Source organism: Lagenorhynchus albirostris, chromosome 1 (assembly GCF_949774975.1).
Source record: "Lagenorhynchus albirostris chromosome 1, mLagAlb1.1, whole genome shotgun sequence".
NCBI classification, from domain to species: domain Eukaryota; kingdom Metazoa; phylum Chordata; class Mammalia; order Artiodactyla; family Delphinidae; genus Lagenorhynchus; species Lagenorhynchus albirostris.
Window position 1 is genome coordinate 156062189 of NC_083095.1, and position 18962 is coordinate 156081150.

Genomic DNA, 18962 nt, shown 5'->3' on the forward strand with positions numbered 1-18962 from the left:
CATAGATGTAAAATTTTTCAGAATGTAGTAAAGCCCCATCACAATATGATAATGAGATTCAAATAAAATCAGTTGTGTAAACACAGGTCCCATGATTGTGAAGTTCATGAGTGGCCACATCAGACTTGCACACAAGCCTCAGCCCCTGATGTTGTTTTATATGTGTGTGCTGGGGGGGGGTCATATTTTTCCTTTATTTTTAAAAATATTTTGATGTAGACCATTTTTAAAGTCTTTATTGAATTTGTTACAATATTGCTTCTTTTTTTTATGTTTTGGTTTTTCGGCCGTGAGGCATGTGGGATCCTAGCTCCCCAACCAGGTATCGAACCCTCACCCCCTGCATTGGAAGGTCAAGTCCCAGCCACTGGACCACCGGGGAAGTGCCCGCTCCCCCTTTTGTCTTTTATCTTTCCCCCTTCACCTTTGTTTCTGGTCTTTGTCAAATTTTGGCTTCAATATCAGTGGAGAAAATTTTGATTTTGGGCTGTCAAAGACACTGACATAGATCTCAGAAACCCACTGATTAGGCTGGAAGAATACTGGGGTTGCAGGGACCTGCCCTCTACTCCTCCATCTCCCAGGAAATAAATGATTACCTGCAGCTGCCCTAGCCCCCTACACAACCCCTGAGGAGGTTAAGAACTTTAATCAGCCTCTGTTTGAGAAAAGGAAGGAAAATTGCCGATGTATTACTCTCAATTTCAGATTATTTTGGGGAAAATATTGATGAGTTTTACATAAAACGAATTCATCAGTAAAAAGGATAATACATTTTGACTAAGTCAGATTCATTCAAGGAATGCAAGGTTGGTTTAACATTTTTAAAAAATCAGTTAATTATTTTCCATATTAGCTAGCTAATACAGGAAAAATTATATGATCATCCCAGTAGGTGCAAGAAAAACACTTGATAAAATTCAGTATCAGATTAAAAACTGAGTAAACTAGGGCTTTCTTAATCAGATAAAAAGAAGGTGCAAAAATCTACAATAAACACCATATTTAACAAATACGTTTTTAAAAAGTGTGAAAAATTTCCGTTTGAGATGATGAACAAGAAAAGGACACCTCCTATCACCACTGTTGTCACCGTTGCTCAATACTGAACAGGAGGTCCTGGATGTACAATATGACAAGAAAAAAAATCAAGACTAGTAACTTTAGAAAAGCAGAAACCAAGCTATAATTGTTTTCAGATAAAATGATTCTATATGTATTAAATAAAACATTTTACATATAAAATATTAGAACTAGTAAGAAAGTTTATGGCAAGGTCACCAAAAAATGAAATCAATATATAAATTCCATTATATTTCTATATAAGAGCAACAAATAGAAAATGTTAATTTTAAAATATACTACTTATAGAGCATCCAAAAATAGCAACTAGGATAAATATAAAAGAATGATGTGAAAGACTTTTATGAGGAAAATTATACAACTTTACTGAAAGACATTGTGTGTAAATGGAGAAATAGGCCATGTTTACAGAATGGAAGATTCAAAATGCAGAGGTTATTCATCTCTGAATTGATCTCTGTATTCAGTGCACTCCCACTCCAAATCCCAATAGGTATTTTGGGAAAATGACATGTGACAACATAATTCAAAATGTGAAACAATTCCAGGGAGAAAAATAGCTGAGGCAGTGAAGAAGAAGGAGGAGAAGGAAGGATGGGAGGGAAGAGGTCAAAGAGGGAATGAAAAACCTCAGTTTGTCAAGTGTTCAGGTATTGTAAAGCTATGTTAATCAATACCATGCTGTATTGGTGCAGAAATAGACAAACAGACAAGTGAAACATACAGCCTGTATGTGCGTAGTCATATTCGGCATAGGGAGCAATTCAGAGCAGTGGGGGGAAAAGTTTCACTTATGTTCACCAAGATATCATATATGAGAATGTATCAGATATATATGAGATATAATCATAGAATACTAAATTATAATATTGTATTTTCCCCATAATAACCCAAGTCTGGAAATAACTCAAATGTCCGTCAACAGTGGAATGGTAGAATGGATCAATAAACTTTTGGATATAGTCATTCAGAAAATATTTACTTAGAACCAAAAAAGAAGTAGGTTACATGAAACAATATGAATGAATCTATAAACCTAAAGCTGAATGAATCAAAAATAAAACAAAAATTATACTTACTGTATAATGCTAATTATATAAAGTTCAAAAGTAAGCAAAATTAAAATATATTTTATAAGGATGCATTCAAGGATGCTTAAGAAAAGCAAGGCTAGAATTACCATAAGAGATAGGAGGATGGTCTGCCTTGGTGGGAATGAGTGTATTGTAGTCAGAAAGGACCTTTGGGCTATAAATAATGTTCAGTTCCTTGACTTGGTTCATAGTTACTTGGCCTTATAACTGTTTGTTATGCACCTTTTGCATATTATAGTTTGCAATAGAAATGTTTAAAATTAGAAAAATTAGACTTCCAATGAAAATTAATTTTCTGACATAGTTGAGAGTTAGTTGGCTTTCTACATATTTGTCAAATGCTGAAACATTTATGCACATTCCTGTATGTGTTATCTTTCACAATAAAAGTATATCCTTGTATATTTAGGCTTCTAATGAAAAATAACAGTGGTCAGACCTAGCCCATCTTACTACCTAGAGGTAAGCACGGTCAGGTTTTCTGGTGTTTCTTTTGGTGTTTACCTCTATATTTCTAAATATAAGCTTACAGTTCTGTATCTTTAATTTTCATCTTTAGACATTATTTATTGGCTGTCTACATGATAAGATGTGGACATGGATTTCTTATCTACCGTTTTCTCTCTAGGCTCACACACACGTTTCTTATTTTCTTCCTCCCCAACTATATTGTTTTTCATTTATGTCAATATCCAGAATTTACCTTATTATGACTATGTAAATATCATTCATCACCAAAATAATTCAACTCCAAACTCCTCTCAGTGTGTTCATTCTATTAGTTTCATTTTTTTTCTTGGAGACATCCCCCAGAGGTCCTCATTTTTCTCCAATTTGGGCTACTCTTTACATTATCATGCTTATGAAATAGTTTTCAGAGACTTCTACCACCAGCCATGAGAGAGTAAGTGCTCTCCATTGCCAACAACTACAGTACTGGACAGTACATGGTATGATTCTTTTCAGGCTTTGAAAAATGAGCATCACAGGAGAAGAGACACCCCTGAGGAGAGCACAATGTTGCCCCATGACTGTTGTACCCATCAACCTGGAGGTGGTCTCTCTGAACTGAGCAGGAAGATGCTGAAGTTCAGATCTTTGAAGTGGTTGGAATCTGTCTGGCAGGGTTTCTGAGGAATGAATGCTTCACAGAGAAGTGCTCCAAGAAGTCTGCATGGGGATTCTTTGTGAGTCCTTAGCTTAAGACTGGGGTGCACAGGCAAAAGGCGAAAATCCATGAGGCTTAATAGAGATCAGCTGCAGGCTGAGAGCAAAACAGTGACAGCAGACAGCACGCGGTTCTGGGAGACATTCACACACCAGCCGAGGCAGTGGAGAGACGTCCTTGAAAAGTTTGGAACAGAACTGAGATTCCGGAAAGGCCAAAATGTAAGAGTAAGCTTCACACTCTACAGTATGGGATACTTCCTAAACATGAGTTCTAAACCAAAGTAGGCCCACTCCAAGAAAGAATAAAACCAAGGCTGACAAGACCATAAGTAGGTACCAATGATTTCACTGTCTGCCTGAATAAACTGAACACCTATAAAGGAAGAAGACATGACTTTCTCTCTCTCCAACACGTCATACAAAATGTCCAGCATACAATAAAAAAATTATTGCATATGCAAAGAAATGGGAAAATAGGACCCATAGCTAAGAGAATATGCAGTTTTTGGAAACTCATTCTTGGTTTCCCAGATGTTGGAATTAGCAAGCTAGAACTTTCAAGCAGCGAACACAAATGTACACGTTTCTAACAGCTGTTTGAATAAATGGCAATGATTAGTGAACAAATGGGGACTCACAATAGAGAAAAGTAAATTGTAAAAAAAAAAGAATCAGAGGGAAATTAGAAAAGTGCAATATATGAAATGAAAAAGTAATAAGATGAGCTTAACAGTGGACTGCAGGAGTTACAAGGAAGTGTCAATGAGCAGCTCGGTCTGAAAAACAGAAAGAAAAAATATTGGGGGAAAAAAAAAGAAACATGGACAGAGTCACACTGACCTGCAGGACCATATCAATCCATACAGCATAAGTGCAGAGGAACCCAGGAGAACAGGACAGCAAGAAGGAGCAGGAACAATATGTTGGAAGAATAGCTGAGAATCACCCAAATTGTGTGAAATGTATAAACTTAGAGGTCAAAAAACTCAGCAAACTCTATGCAGGATGAATACAAGGAAAACAAGGCACATTACGGTCAAAATGTTGAAACCAAAGATAAAGATCTTGAAAGCAGACAGAGGAAAATGACAATTATATACAAGGGAGTGATGATAGGAACTATGGCTGATTTCTCATGGGAAGCAGTGGAGGCCAGAAGACGATAGAACAAGATTGTGAAATGCCAAAAGAAAAAAGCTGTCAACCCAAGATTCTAACTCCAGCAGGTTTTCGAACATCATTCAAAATGGAAGATGCAGTGAAGATAATTTGTTGCCAGCATTATCACACTATAGGAATTCTAAAGGAAGTTCTTCATGACCCTAGATAGAAATTCAGATCTGCAAGAATAAAGAGCATCAAAACTGGTAAATAGAAAAGACTACACACCTTTTAATTTTCTTCTCTTAAGAAGACATATAGGGGCTTCCCTGGTGGCGAGGTGGTTGAGAGTCCGCCTGCCGATGCAGGGGACACGGGTTCGTGCCCCGGTCCAGGAAGATCCCACATGCCGCGGAGCGGCTGGGCCCGTGAGCCATGGCCGCTGAGCCTGTGCGTCCGGAGCCTGTGCTCCGCAACGGGAGAGGCCACAACAGTGAGAGGCCCACGTACCGAAAAAAAAAAGAAAAAAGACATATAACTGGCAAAGCAAATATTGTCCCACTGCTTTGTGGCATTTGTAGTATATGTATATGTAATGTGTGTATATGGCAACAATACACAAAACAATGAAAAGATGTACAGGAAAGTGTCTGTGAAGGAGTTCAAACGGAATACTAAGAAAATACTTTGTTAATCCAAAATAAATCAGGAAAGGAGGAACAAAGGAATGAAAGACAGAAAACTAATTGCAAAATGATTGATCAAGTCCAACCGCCCTAACATTCTATTATAAGCAGATATTGCTCACAATTCATCCTTACGGTGTACTGTGAACCTGGATCCTTTCTTTTTGTTTTTCCTAAGAATAACTGCCTTATTTCTTCTATCAGATTAGCTTTTTGGAGTAATCACTGGTAATTTTCCCCATCCCTTACAATAGCCTCTCACTAAAATTTTTCTGTACGCGGGCCTCTCACTGTGGTGGCCTCTCCCGTTGCGGAGCACAGGCTCCGGACGCACAGGCTCAGCGGCCATTGCTCACGGGTCCAGCGGCTCCGCGGCATGTGAGATCTTCCCCGACCGGGTCACGAACCCACGTCCCCTGCATCGGCAGGCGGACTCTCAACCACTGCGCCACCAGGGAAGCCCTCTCTCACTAAAATTTTATGCAAGATCAACCACAGCAATTAATCTATCAATTCCATTTTTAACTTTTTTGCAGGGAAGACCTCTCCACAAATCTTGTGTTTCCTCCATGTGGCGTGGCTCTGTTCGTGTAACATTCCTAGGCTTCCTGTATTTATAAACAGAAACACACACAGGTGGACACCCATGTGCACACATGCATGCACACACTGCGCCAGAGAGCGAAGTATCTTACCTGACTGGTGAGAACGAAGAAGACACAGCACAGCCCGGATGCTGGCTTCTGTGAGCTCTGTGTGGAGGACACACATTGCACGCTGGTCAGCAAGGGCGGACTCTGCCTGCAGGAGGAGACTGCCAGCCCCAGGGGGCTATAGGAGGACATTTCCAGGGCCCAGTACTGGGGAGCCCGTTTGCCGGCAGGTGTAAGACACATTCACCAGCAACAGTGTTATTATAATAAAAGTGAATATTTGGTCTCCTAAAAGATTATAGAATCAGAGGCCCTATCAGAACAGGTGTCCATCTACTAATGTGATTTGAAACATGCTGATATTAAAATGAAACTATTTTAGGTGACAAAGAAAAATAGCTTATCAGTCAACTGAGTCAATTACTGAGTGCTACCCATTTCTCTTGTGCGAGACATAAAGCTAATCTCTTTCATAATCATCTTTTATTGCTTTTGTTTTAGTTTAGTATTTTTTGTTATCCAAAAAATATTTGAAGTTGTATATATATCCGTGCGACTAATGATTTCTTCTGCTGCTTCAATCCCAGTTCATGATTCTGATCTGTTCGTTTCATAATTTTCTCTTTAGTACTTAGTCCTTTGTAATTTCTTGGTGTTCGATTTCTTGGTAAGTTTTTATCTAGATTGTTTTTATTCCCGTATCAACAGCTATTATGTTCAGTTGAGTTGTGTCCCTCAAAAGAAGGTATGTTGACGTCCTGGCCCCCAGTTCCTCAGAACGTGGCTTCATTTGGAAATAAGTTCTTTGCAGAGTCAACCAAGTGAAGGTGAGGTCACGAGGGTGGCCCTGATCTAGTGACTGGTGTCCTTATTAAGTGGGAAATTTGGAGACAGACACAGACGGAAGATAATGTACAGAGGCCAGTGTGACAACGGAATCAGAGCCTGCAGTGATGTAGGACAAGCCAAGAACCGCCAGGCACCAGGAAGAGGCAAGGACGGGTGCGTCCCCAGCCGACACCCTGATTTCAGACTTACAGCCTCCAAATGTGGAGACAGCATGTTTCTCTGGCTTAAAGCCTCCCAGTTTGTGCCATGTTGTTACAGCAGCCCTAGGAATCCAAGGTCTAATTTCCACAACAACATTTCAAAGTACCATTTTGCTTCCCTATTTTTAAAATTTGTATCTGGTTTATTATATCTTAAAAATTACTAGTTTTCATTTGCCTGTATTTGTGTTTTGTTCCATGAGTCCTCTTTCCTGTTTTAACACAGTTCTTCTTCCTTGAATGTATGTTCCTTGAAACGTTAACTTGTCTGTGTGTGCACCTTTCTCCTTCCTTGCTTGCAGCCTCCGTCTCTTTCTCGTACTCTTCCTCTGCTCATTATCTTTCTCTTTCCATCTTCAGTCTTTCTTGTGCTTAAGAGGATTTTCCTCTAGTTGTGTGGGGAATCGGGGTCAGAGAGAAAAGACCGCGTTGCATCTGAACGAGAGCAGAGCAGCTCTTGTTAGACACAGCTTCCACAGTTAGAGATCAAAGCCTCACCTGAAGATTTAGTGAATTTTTCTAAATTAACTTCCTCATTCTTTACCTTCTTCAGAAACACACTGCCCATGTGGCACTCATTAAATTCTTCTTTGTTCTACTGTGACTTGCACCCACATCCTCTTCTTCCCAAGGTCTGAAACCACTGTGAGAATTTGTGGAGCCCTTGGGGAGGATGCCTGCTTGCATAGAGAGGATGCTACGAGGGACCACAGGTTTGGGAAGTCAGGTGGGTGAGAGAGCCACTCCAGCCCCTGTCCCTGCCCCTGCCAGCCTGGGTGTTTGGCGGTGGCTGGGGGCAAACATTTGGTCTAGAACTTAGATTCTCAAGAGGGCTGAAGCCTCCATGCTGCTTATTGTGTGAGGGCTGAGCGGTGAGGCTTTCCCTGTTCACGCGTCGGGAACTGGGGTCTCTGAGGGGCTCCCAGCTGGGGCCAGGGTGGCGGGCCGAGAGAGACTCGAAGGAGACAGATCTCAGGAACCTGTCCAGAGTGCGTGACACCCCAGGGTCCCGTTCCCCTCCACCCGAGGTCAACGAGGTGGGGAAATGCCAGCTGCACAACATCTGGGGAGGGAATTGGGGCAGCTGGACATGCAGCTGCCGGCGAGAGGCCTGCCTGTGCTTTGAAGGCTGAGGGAACTCGAGGTACAGCTGGGCAAGGTGCTTGGGAATCAGATCTATGGAAGATATGGGATACTTCATAAACTCTGTCAGGTGCTCCAGACCAGGACGGCCTGTGGAGACAGCTCCCGCCTGCTCCGTTCACACCTGTGTCTCACTTGGCCCCGAGCCGGCCGGACAGTAAGTTCCTGGAAGTACGAGCAGCATCGTACATGGTGCCCGGCAGGGGTTTCATGCCCGTCGCTTTGTAAAACTTTCCATGAATGACGGGCATCGTCTGAAATCCTTCATGACCCCATGCAAAGCAAATACAGTCATTTTGAATGATTCATTGTCTTATTAAAAAAAAAAAAACCCAAAGAATATTAACATACAGAATAAACCCAATCGCCCAAGTCCAATTTTCCCCCTGAGATTCTCCAGGTTCTTGACTTTCTATCATCTGTCCTCCCAGACCAGCTTCAGGGTGGATGTAGCCACTATGGCTGAATCAGTGGTAACCCAAATGTCTGCCCCACAGATGTGCAGGAGGGGACACGGTGCCGACCTGGAGCCCTTTACAGGCTGGGTGCGCCAGCCCTTTGGGGCTGTAAGTGTTTGTGCTAATGGATCACAGCTACTCACTTTCCTGATGGGATAAACTGTTGGTGGGTCCCCAGTGGGGACCAGCGACTGAGTGACACAGCTGTACAAAGGCTGGCCACCAGTTCTGTGGTGTCCCTGCCCCATCCATCTGTGGACCGGGCCACTGAGGCCCTGCTCTTTCCCTCCTGCCCTGATGTGCTCACTTCCAAAAGGCTCCATTTTTAAGAGGATGCCCTCAATAAAGCATGTGCCCTGAACTCTCGTCTCAGGCTCTGCTTCTTAGGAACCCACCCTGCATCACCCGGTCCATTTACACAACTGTGAGCATTGCAAGGAGCTGAAGCCCCAGTCCCGACTAAGGTAAAACCTCCCGGTAACTGGGATCTGGCTGTGCTGTGCTGGTCCATCCTCTCCTGTTCTGCCCTGTCCCACAGTCAAAGCACGAGGTTTATCTTCTGATTCGGGGGAGGGTGCTGGCTGGCATGCCGAGGCCCTGGAGTGGTTGGGACCTTCTCAGACCAGCTTGTGGTCAGTGGTGGGCAGTGTCAACGGCTCAATCTTTATTTTTATTTACTTTCATTGAGTGTGTGCGTGAGCTCATACAGACTGACTGCAAAGCACTGCTTTTAATTAACTTCACAACAAGATTCTGCGTTTTACACAATTAAATTTTTTAGGCTCCACTTATGAACCTTGTGGTGGAGTTTTTCTTGGCAGAACAGATGCCCTTCAGGAATGTGCCTGACTCTCTCTCTCTATGTATTGATATATGTTTCCATTTTGAAGGGATGAGGTCAATTTTATAACTTTCTTTTATGATGCTATTCCACTTTGTGGACTTTTGATGGCAAAATTTTAGTCCTCAACCACTCCCTTCTTTTCTACTTCAGAAGCGTATGTTTTAACATCCAATAAAGTCTTATATCTTAGAATATTTGGTAAAATGTTTTTTAAAAACCTATGTGTCACTTGTCTCAGCCATTAATTGATATGAGTTCTGGGAATGACAATTAATTTTAACATTACCTTAATTAAGCCAGAGTGTAGTCAATCATACTTGGCAAAGGAAATATACTGTAAAAATATGATGCAATCTAAGACCAAACAGGAGTAATTTTTGGCTAATTGGTTGTTTTGTGCTATTCACATCACCATTAGCATGAGTGATTAGAATTCACTAAAATGATCAGAAGTAATTACATTATTGATAATTGTGTATTGATTTGTAATTACATATACAAGGAGACACTCAGACTATTTGTCCAAGATAAATTTCACACACTTGTTTTTCCATCAAGACACCTTTGACTCACAGTTGAATTCTCAGCACTTCCAGTTATGGTCTGGAAAATTAGACTAATTTTGCCGTGGGATTCTGTCTTTTTATATATATAAATTTATTTGTTTTATTTTTGGCTGCATTGGGTCTTTGTTGCTGCATGTGGGCTTCCTCTAGTTGCGGCGAGTAGGGGCTACTCTTTGTTGCGGTGTGCAGGCTTCTCACTGTGGTGGCTTCTCTTGTTGCAGAGCACGGGCTCTAGGAGCGTAGGCTTCAGTAGTTGTGGCTCATGGGCTCTAGAGCGCGGGCTCAGTGGTTGTGGTGCATGGGCTTAGTTGCTCCTCGGCATGTGGGATCTTCCCGGACCAGGTCTTGAACCCATGTCCCCTGCATTGGCAGGCAGATTCTTAAGCACTGCACCACTAGGGACGCCCTCTGTGGGATTACTTCTTACTCCTCTTTTGTGGGTACACTTGTTCTTAGGTGAATAGGTTGGATAGCTCTTACTTCTAGAGGAAGACAGTAGTCATAACAGAAATGCAAACACATGTGTGGTTCAGTGAATTCAGTCACATACACATTGTTTAGTTAATTCTATAGTGATGTGAAAAAATGTCACAAAAATGTTAACGATCTCTTTCATGCATAGAGTAGTTTCATTCAAGGGTTCACGCTGCTTTCTAAGTACTAATTCATTAAACCCAAACTTTCTGTGTCACATTGCTCACTTTTGCTCTTTCTTTAAACCTAACACTCTACCCAAGCTGAATTCCTGATAATATGGTAAGACCGAAATGAAACAGAACTAAAACATGAATGGCCAGGCATAGTTCTGTAGGGAAATTCCAGTTTAAGAAGGTTCTGTTGTAACAGGGGCGTGAGCCCCCACTCCCTGGATTTATGATGTGCTCGGAGAATCCGAACAGAGTATTTGACAACCAGCTCTTCCTGCTCACTTCGGAAAAGGTAAAAATTTCTCGGAACTGGGATCCGTAGGAGAGAGCACGGCATGAACAAATTCTGCAGGAATCTGACTAGGAGTGAGAGGATCAACTCTCATCAGCAACAAGGCTTCGGGGCATCACCGGCGACTTACCTGATTAATCAGCACCCCTTTACTACCCTCTTCCACCCCAACCAGGTTTTCTCAAGTCTAGAGCCCCAATACATGTGAGTAATGAAGTTTTCATTCAGAATTCGCTTGAGACAGAACAAAATAGAGGTGAGGTACTGCAGGTTGGCAGAGGGGTAACAAATCCCCCACAGCAGACAGTCAAGACAGCGACAGAGGCCCCCCAGTGCTGGCTGTCACGGGGTTAATTACTCAATTACTGTTCTGTCCCTGCCCCTCTGTGGAACTCAAAACCGTGGAGGAGCAGAGGTAGCTCACGTGTCCCGTGTCAGCGTCCCTCCAGTCCTGAGGCCTCGGGCTGGCTACCTCTCCAGCTTTTCTCTCCTAGACACCTACAGGTTTTGTACATGTCTCAGACCCTCTGGGATTTGTTATGTAAAAGCTGGCTTATTTCGCAAATTAAACCATGCTAGTGTGTTGATAAGTGCTAATGATGCCTAGCTCTTCCCAAGTAGCAGTCATGAGATGTCACAGTGGCTTTCTGAAGATAAGTGACCATAGTTCACAGGTGTAGCTCTGAGGATGGAATTTCAGGGCTTTCGGAGAGCTTTGGAAGCAAATAGCCCTTAGCAGGTATTCAATTCATTCTAATAAACCTCTGTTGGGTATTGTTATGCCCACCTTGACATCCACTTGAACCAGGTTTTTATACATGGAAACACACAAAGCATAACTGGGTTTTCACTAAGCGCCACTTTCATTGAGACTGGCCAGGACTGGAGCAGAAGGAGATGAAGGGAAATAGTCTTTCCCCTTTTCCAAGGCTGGATTGTACTTTGAGAAACAGTGTGCTGTTTATACATCATTCAACATAGCGGGGGAATCACAGGTGGACTAGCTGCCCAGTAAGATGCACATGTTAAATACAAGCACCAGGAAGACCAGGTGGGAAGAGAGGTGTGTAGTTCCAGGTGGGAGATTAGGAAGGAAGGCTTCATGGAAGAGGTGGCATTTGACCCTGGACTTGGATGGGTGAAATCCGACGTGTGGCCATGACTTGGGTGGGGGAATAGGAAGAGGAGAGGCACACGTCAGCAAAAGAGATACAAGAAGGGGAGATGCCCCACAGGCAAGTGAGAACCCCTCAGGTGACCACAGGTGCATGCAGGGAGCGCAGGATAGAAAGTAGGGAAGGAAACTTTGTGTCTGTGAAGCCTTCAGTGTCAGATCAAGGAGTTCTTTGGTTTGTAGGCAGAGAACCATCGTAGATGGTAGAGCAAGGGGACTGTAACCCATGGCAGCCACAGTAGGAAGATCAGAAGGGGAAAAACAGGGTAGGGACTCTGAGTGCCTGAATTAGGCAGTGGCAGTGGGCCTGTGGGGTGGATGTTACTGAAGCTTGACAACGGGCATGACTCAAAGCACAGAAACCAGGAGAAATGGGGGCTGCTCTCGAGTAAGAACACAGTAAGGGTGGGAGGCAAGTGGAGTTTGATTTCAGACATAACGTGTTTTGAAGACGTGGAAGGACTTCCAGATAAAGATGTGTCTCAGGACATTGGAAATGCCACGAACACTCTCCCAAGTGTACTTAGTAGTCATACAGAGACCTGCCCCAATGAAGACGCATCTGCTTGGAATCCAAGTTGACATTTGATGTGTTTAGTGTAACATAGTGGTTTTCTTTGGAACTAACCTCAGTTACAGCATCAGACATGGATGATCAAGACCCACCCACGAATTAAAGCAGAATACATAATTTTATTCTGATACCATCTGGACCTAGACTGACTTGACACACTCGATGTGTGGAATGCACAGGCCCACTTTGCTGTGAAGAAATGAGCGCAGAGATTTGCTCTGGAGACTGGGGTTTGAATCCTGGTTCTGCTGCATTTTATTTCTCTAAGGCCTTCACCTGTAGCCCCAGAGCCTCTCGAGGGCTCTCTGCCTCAGTGGTCTGTTTATCCTGAAAGGGGGAGAGACTGTGGTGGAGCATACCTGTGTGGCCCCCCACGTCCACTGGCTTTACGTCCAAGACCATAAAGTAGAGGTGTTTGGGGTTCGCCCGTTTTAAGCTCATCATTGATCTGTATTAGATCAGTGAGACCTATGTAAGAAATGCCCACAGCTCTCTAGTGGTCACTGAGGAAGAAGGCTTGGTCGTTGTCCCCAGAGCTGTCACTCAGACTAATGAGAAAGATAAAGGCCAAGGATATAAGGGCAGAAACAAGTAGATAAGATAGTGGGAGCACAGTAAGGGGGAGGAGAGATTTTTCTGGAGTTGATGTTAGGGACGCTGTGGGAACGTGTGGGCAGAGAAGGGGGGCACCCAGGGTGAAGGCCACTAGGTCTTCAGGAACCAGCTTGTGGGGGGTGCATGGTGTGACTGCAGATAGGGGCCAAGTGGTGGAGGGTCTGGAGTCTCCCATTAAGAGGGTGGACTTGTATTCAGTAGACAATGCAGGAAGTATTAAATTGCCTATTTTTGAAAGGGGAATAAATGCCACTGTGTTTCCGGAGCCACCTTCGGCCCCTCCTGCCACAGGGTCAAGCAGATGGTGGTGGTGGGGCCACCAGGAGGTCTGCGATAGGGGCTGAACTGGGAGGAGTGGGTCCGGAATGAAAATGACACGCGAGAGCCTTGAGGGGACAGGGAAGCAGAGGGTGTGTGAAGACTGAGGAAGACAGACAAACACTCCCGGGACTCTCCCCAGCCTGGATCATTAAGAAAATGGTGGAAGTTATTAGAAGCCAGGAGGAGGGGCTGGTTTGTGCAGTTCGGGGTTTGGGGGCATCTGGGTGACGTTATTCAGTTGGACAGTCGGAGGGGTGAGCTAGCCTCCCCAAACGGTCAGGACTGGAGGCCCAGGTTTGGTGATGCCCCCAGAGATGACACCGGTGCGGTGGGGGCGTAAGAGAGAAGCGCGGAGGACGAGCCGTAGGGCCCTCGGGCGAGGGCGCGGGAAGACCTGCTGAGGACACGGAGCCCCGGGCTGAGGACGGGCCGGGGTATCAGGGCGAGCGTGCTCGGGCTGACCGGGAACGTGGAGATTCGGTGACCCATCTCTTCTCTAGCCGCCTTCATGGTGGGGAGACGGAGCCGAGGGAGAGGCACTGATTGTAGCCTCCGGGCCAGGCTGGCAGGTCCTAAATCAACGCGAATTAGGAACTTCCAGCCTACTCCTCTTTCCACAGCCCACGCTGTCTTTTACACCTCCCGCCCCCAACACACAACGTATTTATTAAAAAAAAAAAAAATTCAGCCCGCAAAGACCCGGAACGCCGAGGCCGGGGGCTCCAGCAGGTATTTTTCTGCCTTAGGCCTGGGTAGGCGAGGGCCGTGCCGGGGTGGGGGAGGCCCCGCTGGGCCGGTGTGCGAGCCCCGCGCCCCCGGGAGCGCGCGCTGCGCCGGCCCGCCCTCCGTCCCCGGTGCGCGTCCCCGCCCGGCCCAGCCCCGGAGCGCGTGCCCCCGCCGCCCCCGCCCCGTGCGCGCTCTTCGCCGTCACGCGCGCGCCGCGGAGCCGCCCGGTGGAGCGGCGGTGGGCGCGCTCCGGGCAGGACGGGGGCGCGGGCGCGGGCGCGAGGCCTTCGTGCCGGGGCCGCGCGGAGGAGGCACCGGGGAGGAGCGCGCTGCGCCGCCGCCCGGCCTGCCGCCGCTCGGTGCGGGTCCGCGGGGCGCGAGGAGCGGCGAGACCGCGGCCTGGAACAAAGGGAGGCCGGCTGGGGCGGGGGCGTCGCGAGCATGGCGGACCGCAGCCTGGAAGGCATGGCGCTGCCCCTGGAGGTGCGGGCCCGGCTGGCCGAGCTGGAGCTGGAGCTGTCGGAAGGTAACAGGCCCCGCGCTCAGCCGGCCGCGCTGTCACGGGGGCCGGGGCGCGGGCGGGCGGACGGGGGTCTCGGCGCGGTGCGAGCGCGGCCCCCGCCCTGCGGCTCCGCGTCGTCGGCCGCGGCCCCGGCGCCGGGGCCCTGGGGAGCCGGACGGGGCCGCGGGGCCGGGGGCGCAGCCGGGGCGCAGGACGGGGCCGCGGGGCCGGGGGCGCAGCCGGGGCGCAGGACGGGGCCGCGGGGCCCGGGGCGCAGCCGGGACGCAGGACGGGCCGCGGGGCCGGGGCGGCCTCGCGCGCGGCCTGGCGGACGGGGCCGTGTCCTTGGTGCGCGTCCGAGCGCTGCCCACCGCGGCCGGGCCGGGGGCGGTTCCGCGTTGCGCGGCCTGAGGCTCCGCGGGCCTCGTTCTAATGGGAAACTTGTCTTTGGACTTGAGGTTTGACCGCCGGTGTCCGAGGCATCCTGGCTGGACCGGGATAGTACTACTATTGTTCCCGTCCGCTGGGATGCGAAGGTTGGGTGAAATTGGAAAGCCTCCTCCCTCAGGCCAGGGTCTGTGGCGCGTTCCCATCGTCCCATACTTAGAATTTGTGACAGATTTGCCACAGTGATTTCATGGAGTGTTATATACGGTTTCTTATTTGCTCTTAATGGTGGGATCATGTGCTCAGCTGTCATAAGTTTCACATCGGATTTTGCTATGTCTTAAAAAAAAACAACCCACTGAAGTTCCGAAATGTTGAATGTTTAATATAGATTTAGAATTCACCCAGCTCACCCTGGGAAGGCCACTAATACACTGTGGGGTGGGGATAGGCCGGCTTGTCTCGGATTTATATTTGGAGCAGTTTAGTGGTGAACTTGTATGTGTGTGTGTGTAACGGTTTTGTGGGGCTGGCAGCCAGAAAGTAAATTCATTCGTGTCAGTTTTCATCAGCAGGGAGAAGCTGGTGTTGACCGTATGGTTTCCTTTTTAACACTTTCAGGGCGAAGAAGGGGGTACAGGTGGGGGCCTGGGGTGAAGTGTCTTTTCAGATGTCACAGACTGGAGATGTTTCTGTTTCACATTTGGGGTTCTGCAGGGTTCTGTAATGCTCAACTGTCCCATAGGAGGAGACCGTTTCCTGGACTCTGTGCTCAACAGACACTGTTCTGAAGATTTGTAGATGATGAGGGTGTTGGTGGTACCTCAGTGCAGTGCCCAGCTGGGCGAACAGTACTTAGGTTTACACTGGTGGATAAGGTGTGCAGTGTGGACAGATTGCTTGGAGGGATGAAGTGCCCATTGGAAAATATTTGCCCAAGTTCTTTGATTTTGTCAATGTTCACATGGGTTTTTCTCCCTCACTTTACAGGCCCCCGTAGCTGTGCACCACAGTTGTGTTATTTACAACACCGTATCATTCATGCATTCTCTCCAGACAAGCACTTCTGCTATGTCTGTATTATACTGGTGTTAAGTGTCAGTACCCTACCTGTGTTGGCAAAGCGGGAAGCTGTCTGAACTCACCAGGAGCCCTCCACCTCCCCCATCGGTCTGGGATGGGCTCACATTTGCTTCTGCACATCTGGGACAGTGCGTGGTCCCTGGTGGGAGTGCCTGCTTGTGGACGTGGACACTCACCTGCTAGATTGCACTCACCTGTCACCATCAGTCACTCCTAGAATGTGTCCCTGTTGTCCAGGGGATGGCAAACCACTTTAGACCAAGGTGTGCTTAGCCTAGTTCTCTGTGAATTTCTTGTGTCCCTACAGATTTTTAAAAAGGGTTTAATGAGTTTCTTATTGAGTGTCTGGGCAGAGAAAGGGGTGTGTGTTTGCATATGGGAATCACATTATTGTTTTTCTCTCTCTCTAAACTCTGCTAGGCCTGGCTGCCTCACCCAAGAGTAAGAGTCAGAGGGTTGTTGCTTTGGCCACCCAGCCTCAGCCCACATCTCCCCGCTTTAGCTGTGTCATCTTTGACTTGCTTTGTCCATGCTGAGTCGATTGGGTCTCTCTTTAAGGTCATTTGGAATTTTGTGTCTTGTGACTACGTAGAGTCGTTTTACTGTCTTAAATTAGATGAATCAACTTGTTTTCCAGTATTGCTTAATAGCAACCAAAGAATGGAGGGATCAGAAATCTGTGCCTCTTTACATTTTAGAACTTAAAATCCCCCAACATAGCCACTTTCAAAGTGAAAAGTTAAAACGGCTTTTAATGCCCAGTTATTTAAGCATATTGCTTTCATATTTTATCTTCAATCAGGATTCATGTGGAGAGAATTCTTTAAATTAGTCTTCATCGTTTTATTAAAATATCAGAACATACTGTGGAAACGTGTGGACGTTCCAGTGCTCACTTCCTACAAAGGAGCATGGGAAAACAATTCCATTTTAAGCACATAATGTAGGTTGAAAAAAGAGTAGACTCCTCTTTCAAAGTTCCTATATGGCCTGCCAGCTGTTAATGGTTGTATATCTTATCTAGATTAGTAGATGCCAGTCCAGTTTTGGTTTGCACTGTCTGCTCGTGCTGCTACAGACACTTAGGTTATTTTATTTTATGGGTCACTGTTTGGTAGAGGGTTGCAGATTGACTTCTTGGCTGCAGAAGTCAGATTTTCACTTTCCTGCCCTGCTGGTTGCCTCCTCTTTTCTTTCCACTGTCTGTTGCTACCCAATGCTTCCCTCTTGGGGGAAAACTGGGCTGCTCTCCCTGCAGATCTGGTGCCAGCAAAGAACAGGAGATTTCTGTGGGGAGATGTGGTGGCTGCCCCTCCTGTGGGCAGTAATGGCCTCCAATCCACGGGTCCGGGTAAAGTCTTTGGTGTGGAGCCAGGGGTTGTCGGTCTGGTGAATTCTTGGGACTCAACGTGAAATGGAGAGGAAGCCAGTGAGCTGGCTGGTTGCTGGGTGCCAGGTGGGGTAGCGGTGGCTCTTTTCTTCACACACTTTTCCCTGAATCATTTTTTTCTTCCCTTCCCTTCCCTTCATTCTTGCCTTTTGGAATCATGCATTTTTCTATTTGGCTTTCAGAGGGCCCCCAAGTAGTTTCATTAATATGTAAATAGACATTATTTGGCTTAAGGAAAAACTTTAAATGGAAACACTGGCAAAGCAGAGAGGAAACAAAATTTCTCAATAAAGACAGACTCATGTCTTATTTAAAAAAAAATCAGTTGTTGATTGAACTTCAGCAATAAGTTTCTGTGTTAACTGACGGCTTGTGTCCTGGGCTGTACACACCCTGGACTTGCACCTGTAGACGATATCATCCCACTGTTTCAGGAGTGGTTGAATTCTTATTTTGGTAAGACTTTGGGAAATTGCCTCGTGATGTATGTAGCCTGTGAAAACTGTTCGGTGTTTGCAGAAGAGAAGCCCGTTAGCTTTCTACTTGTGGCTTTTGAATTGTGAGTGTGTTTACTAACTTCCTAACTCTTGCTTATGGGAGTTACTCAGTTTGTAAGGTACAGAATTACTGCAACTATTAGTTATGTTCTGTAATCGAGTCCAACGTAACATTTTCTAGTAAGTGTGAAACTACTCAAGGAAGGAGGTGCATGCTGTCGTTCTTTGTGTTGATCAAGGAACCAGTGATTTTTTAAATTGCAGGTGAGCAATTCACATGCAGCTGGCATAATCCTGTCACCAGAGTAAAATCTTGGTTGGAAGGTTTGTAGATTTGGGTGTGTGTGGCATTTTCAGGGTTTCCAGCACAATATAGCAGATACGCTTAGCTCTAGAACGTCAGTTCTGTCTCCATCAGCCCCTGTGCTTTTCTTGGAGGTCCCTGTGGCTGCAGAGGTGGCCGCCCAAACTGAAGCCTGGGACCACCTTCCAGGGTCCGGGAGAGGAGACCTGCTGTCTCTCATGCAACCCAAATGTTCTCATTGAAAGGAAATAGTGGACTCTGGAAAGCAAATGTGTGAAAAAATACTTTCTTCTAGAGTCTTGTTGATAATTTGTTGTCATTGGGAGGGGAGGAGGGAAGGGGTCAGTAGATTCAGGGAATAGCTGAGCCACTCCACCGGGGATCAGACCTCACCATTGTTAAGAAAACCTGTTCGCTCTGTCACATCGTCTCAAAGCTGCCCCCAGTAGCTGTACGTATTGTGGTGAATGAAATAGACTACTTGGCTTGATAAATCTAAAAGATTGTTATCTGAATTAAAAATATGTACAAAATGGCAGCATTGATATGTGTGGGATGTGAAATGTGTGGACTTGAATTTTAAGAGTTATTCAGAGTTATGAA

The 18962-nt window shown here is 46.2% G+C and overlaps 2 protein-coding genes across 5 annotated transcripts in view; one reads left to right on the forward strand and one right to left on the reverse strand.

Annotated features, from left to right (window-relative positions):
* Window positions 1-13746: 13746 nt before the first annotated feature.
* LOC132528677 (laforin-like) lies at window positions 13747-14639 on the reverse strand. The gene is made up of 2 exons (XM_060164673.1): window positions 14170-14639; window positions 13747-14032 (listed from the first exon to the last, which is right to left on the reverse strand). Exons 1-2 carry the CDS (start codon window positions 14637-14639, stop codon window positions 13747-13749), a joined length of 756 nt encoding a protein of 251 aa, XP_060020656.1.
* DIP2C (disco interacting protein 2 homolog C) overlaps window positions 14504-18962 on the forward strand; it is a 360331-nt gene continuing 355872 nt past the window's right edge. For all 4 annotated transcript variants that reach the window (XM_060156549.1, XM_060156558.1, XM_060156568.1 and 1 more), the window contains exon 1: window positions 14504-14722. In XM_060156549.1, coding sequence (XP_060012532.1) covers window positions 14638-14722 — 85 coding nt within the window. In that variant the 5' untranslated portion in view covers window positions 14504-14637. The remainder of the gene's footprint in view (window positions 14723-18962) is intronic.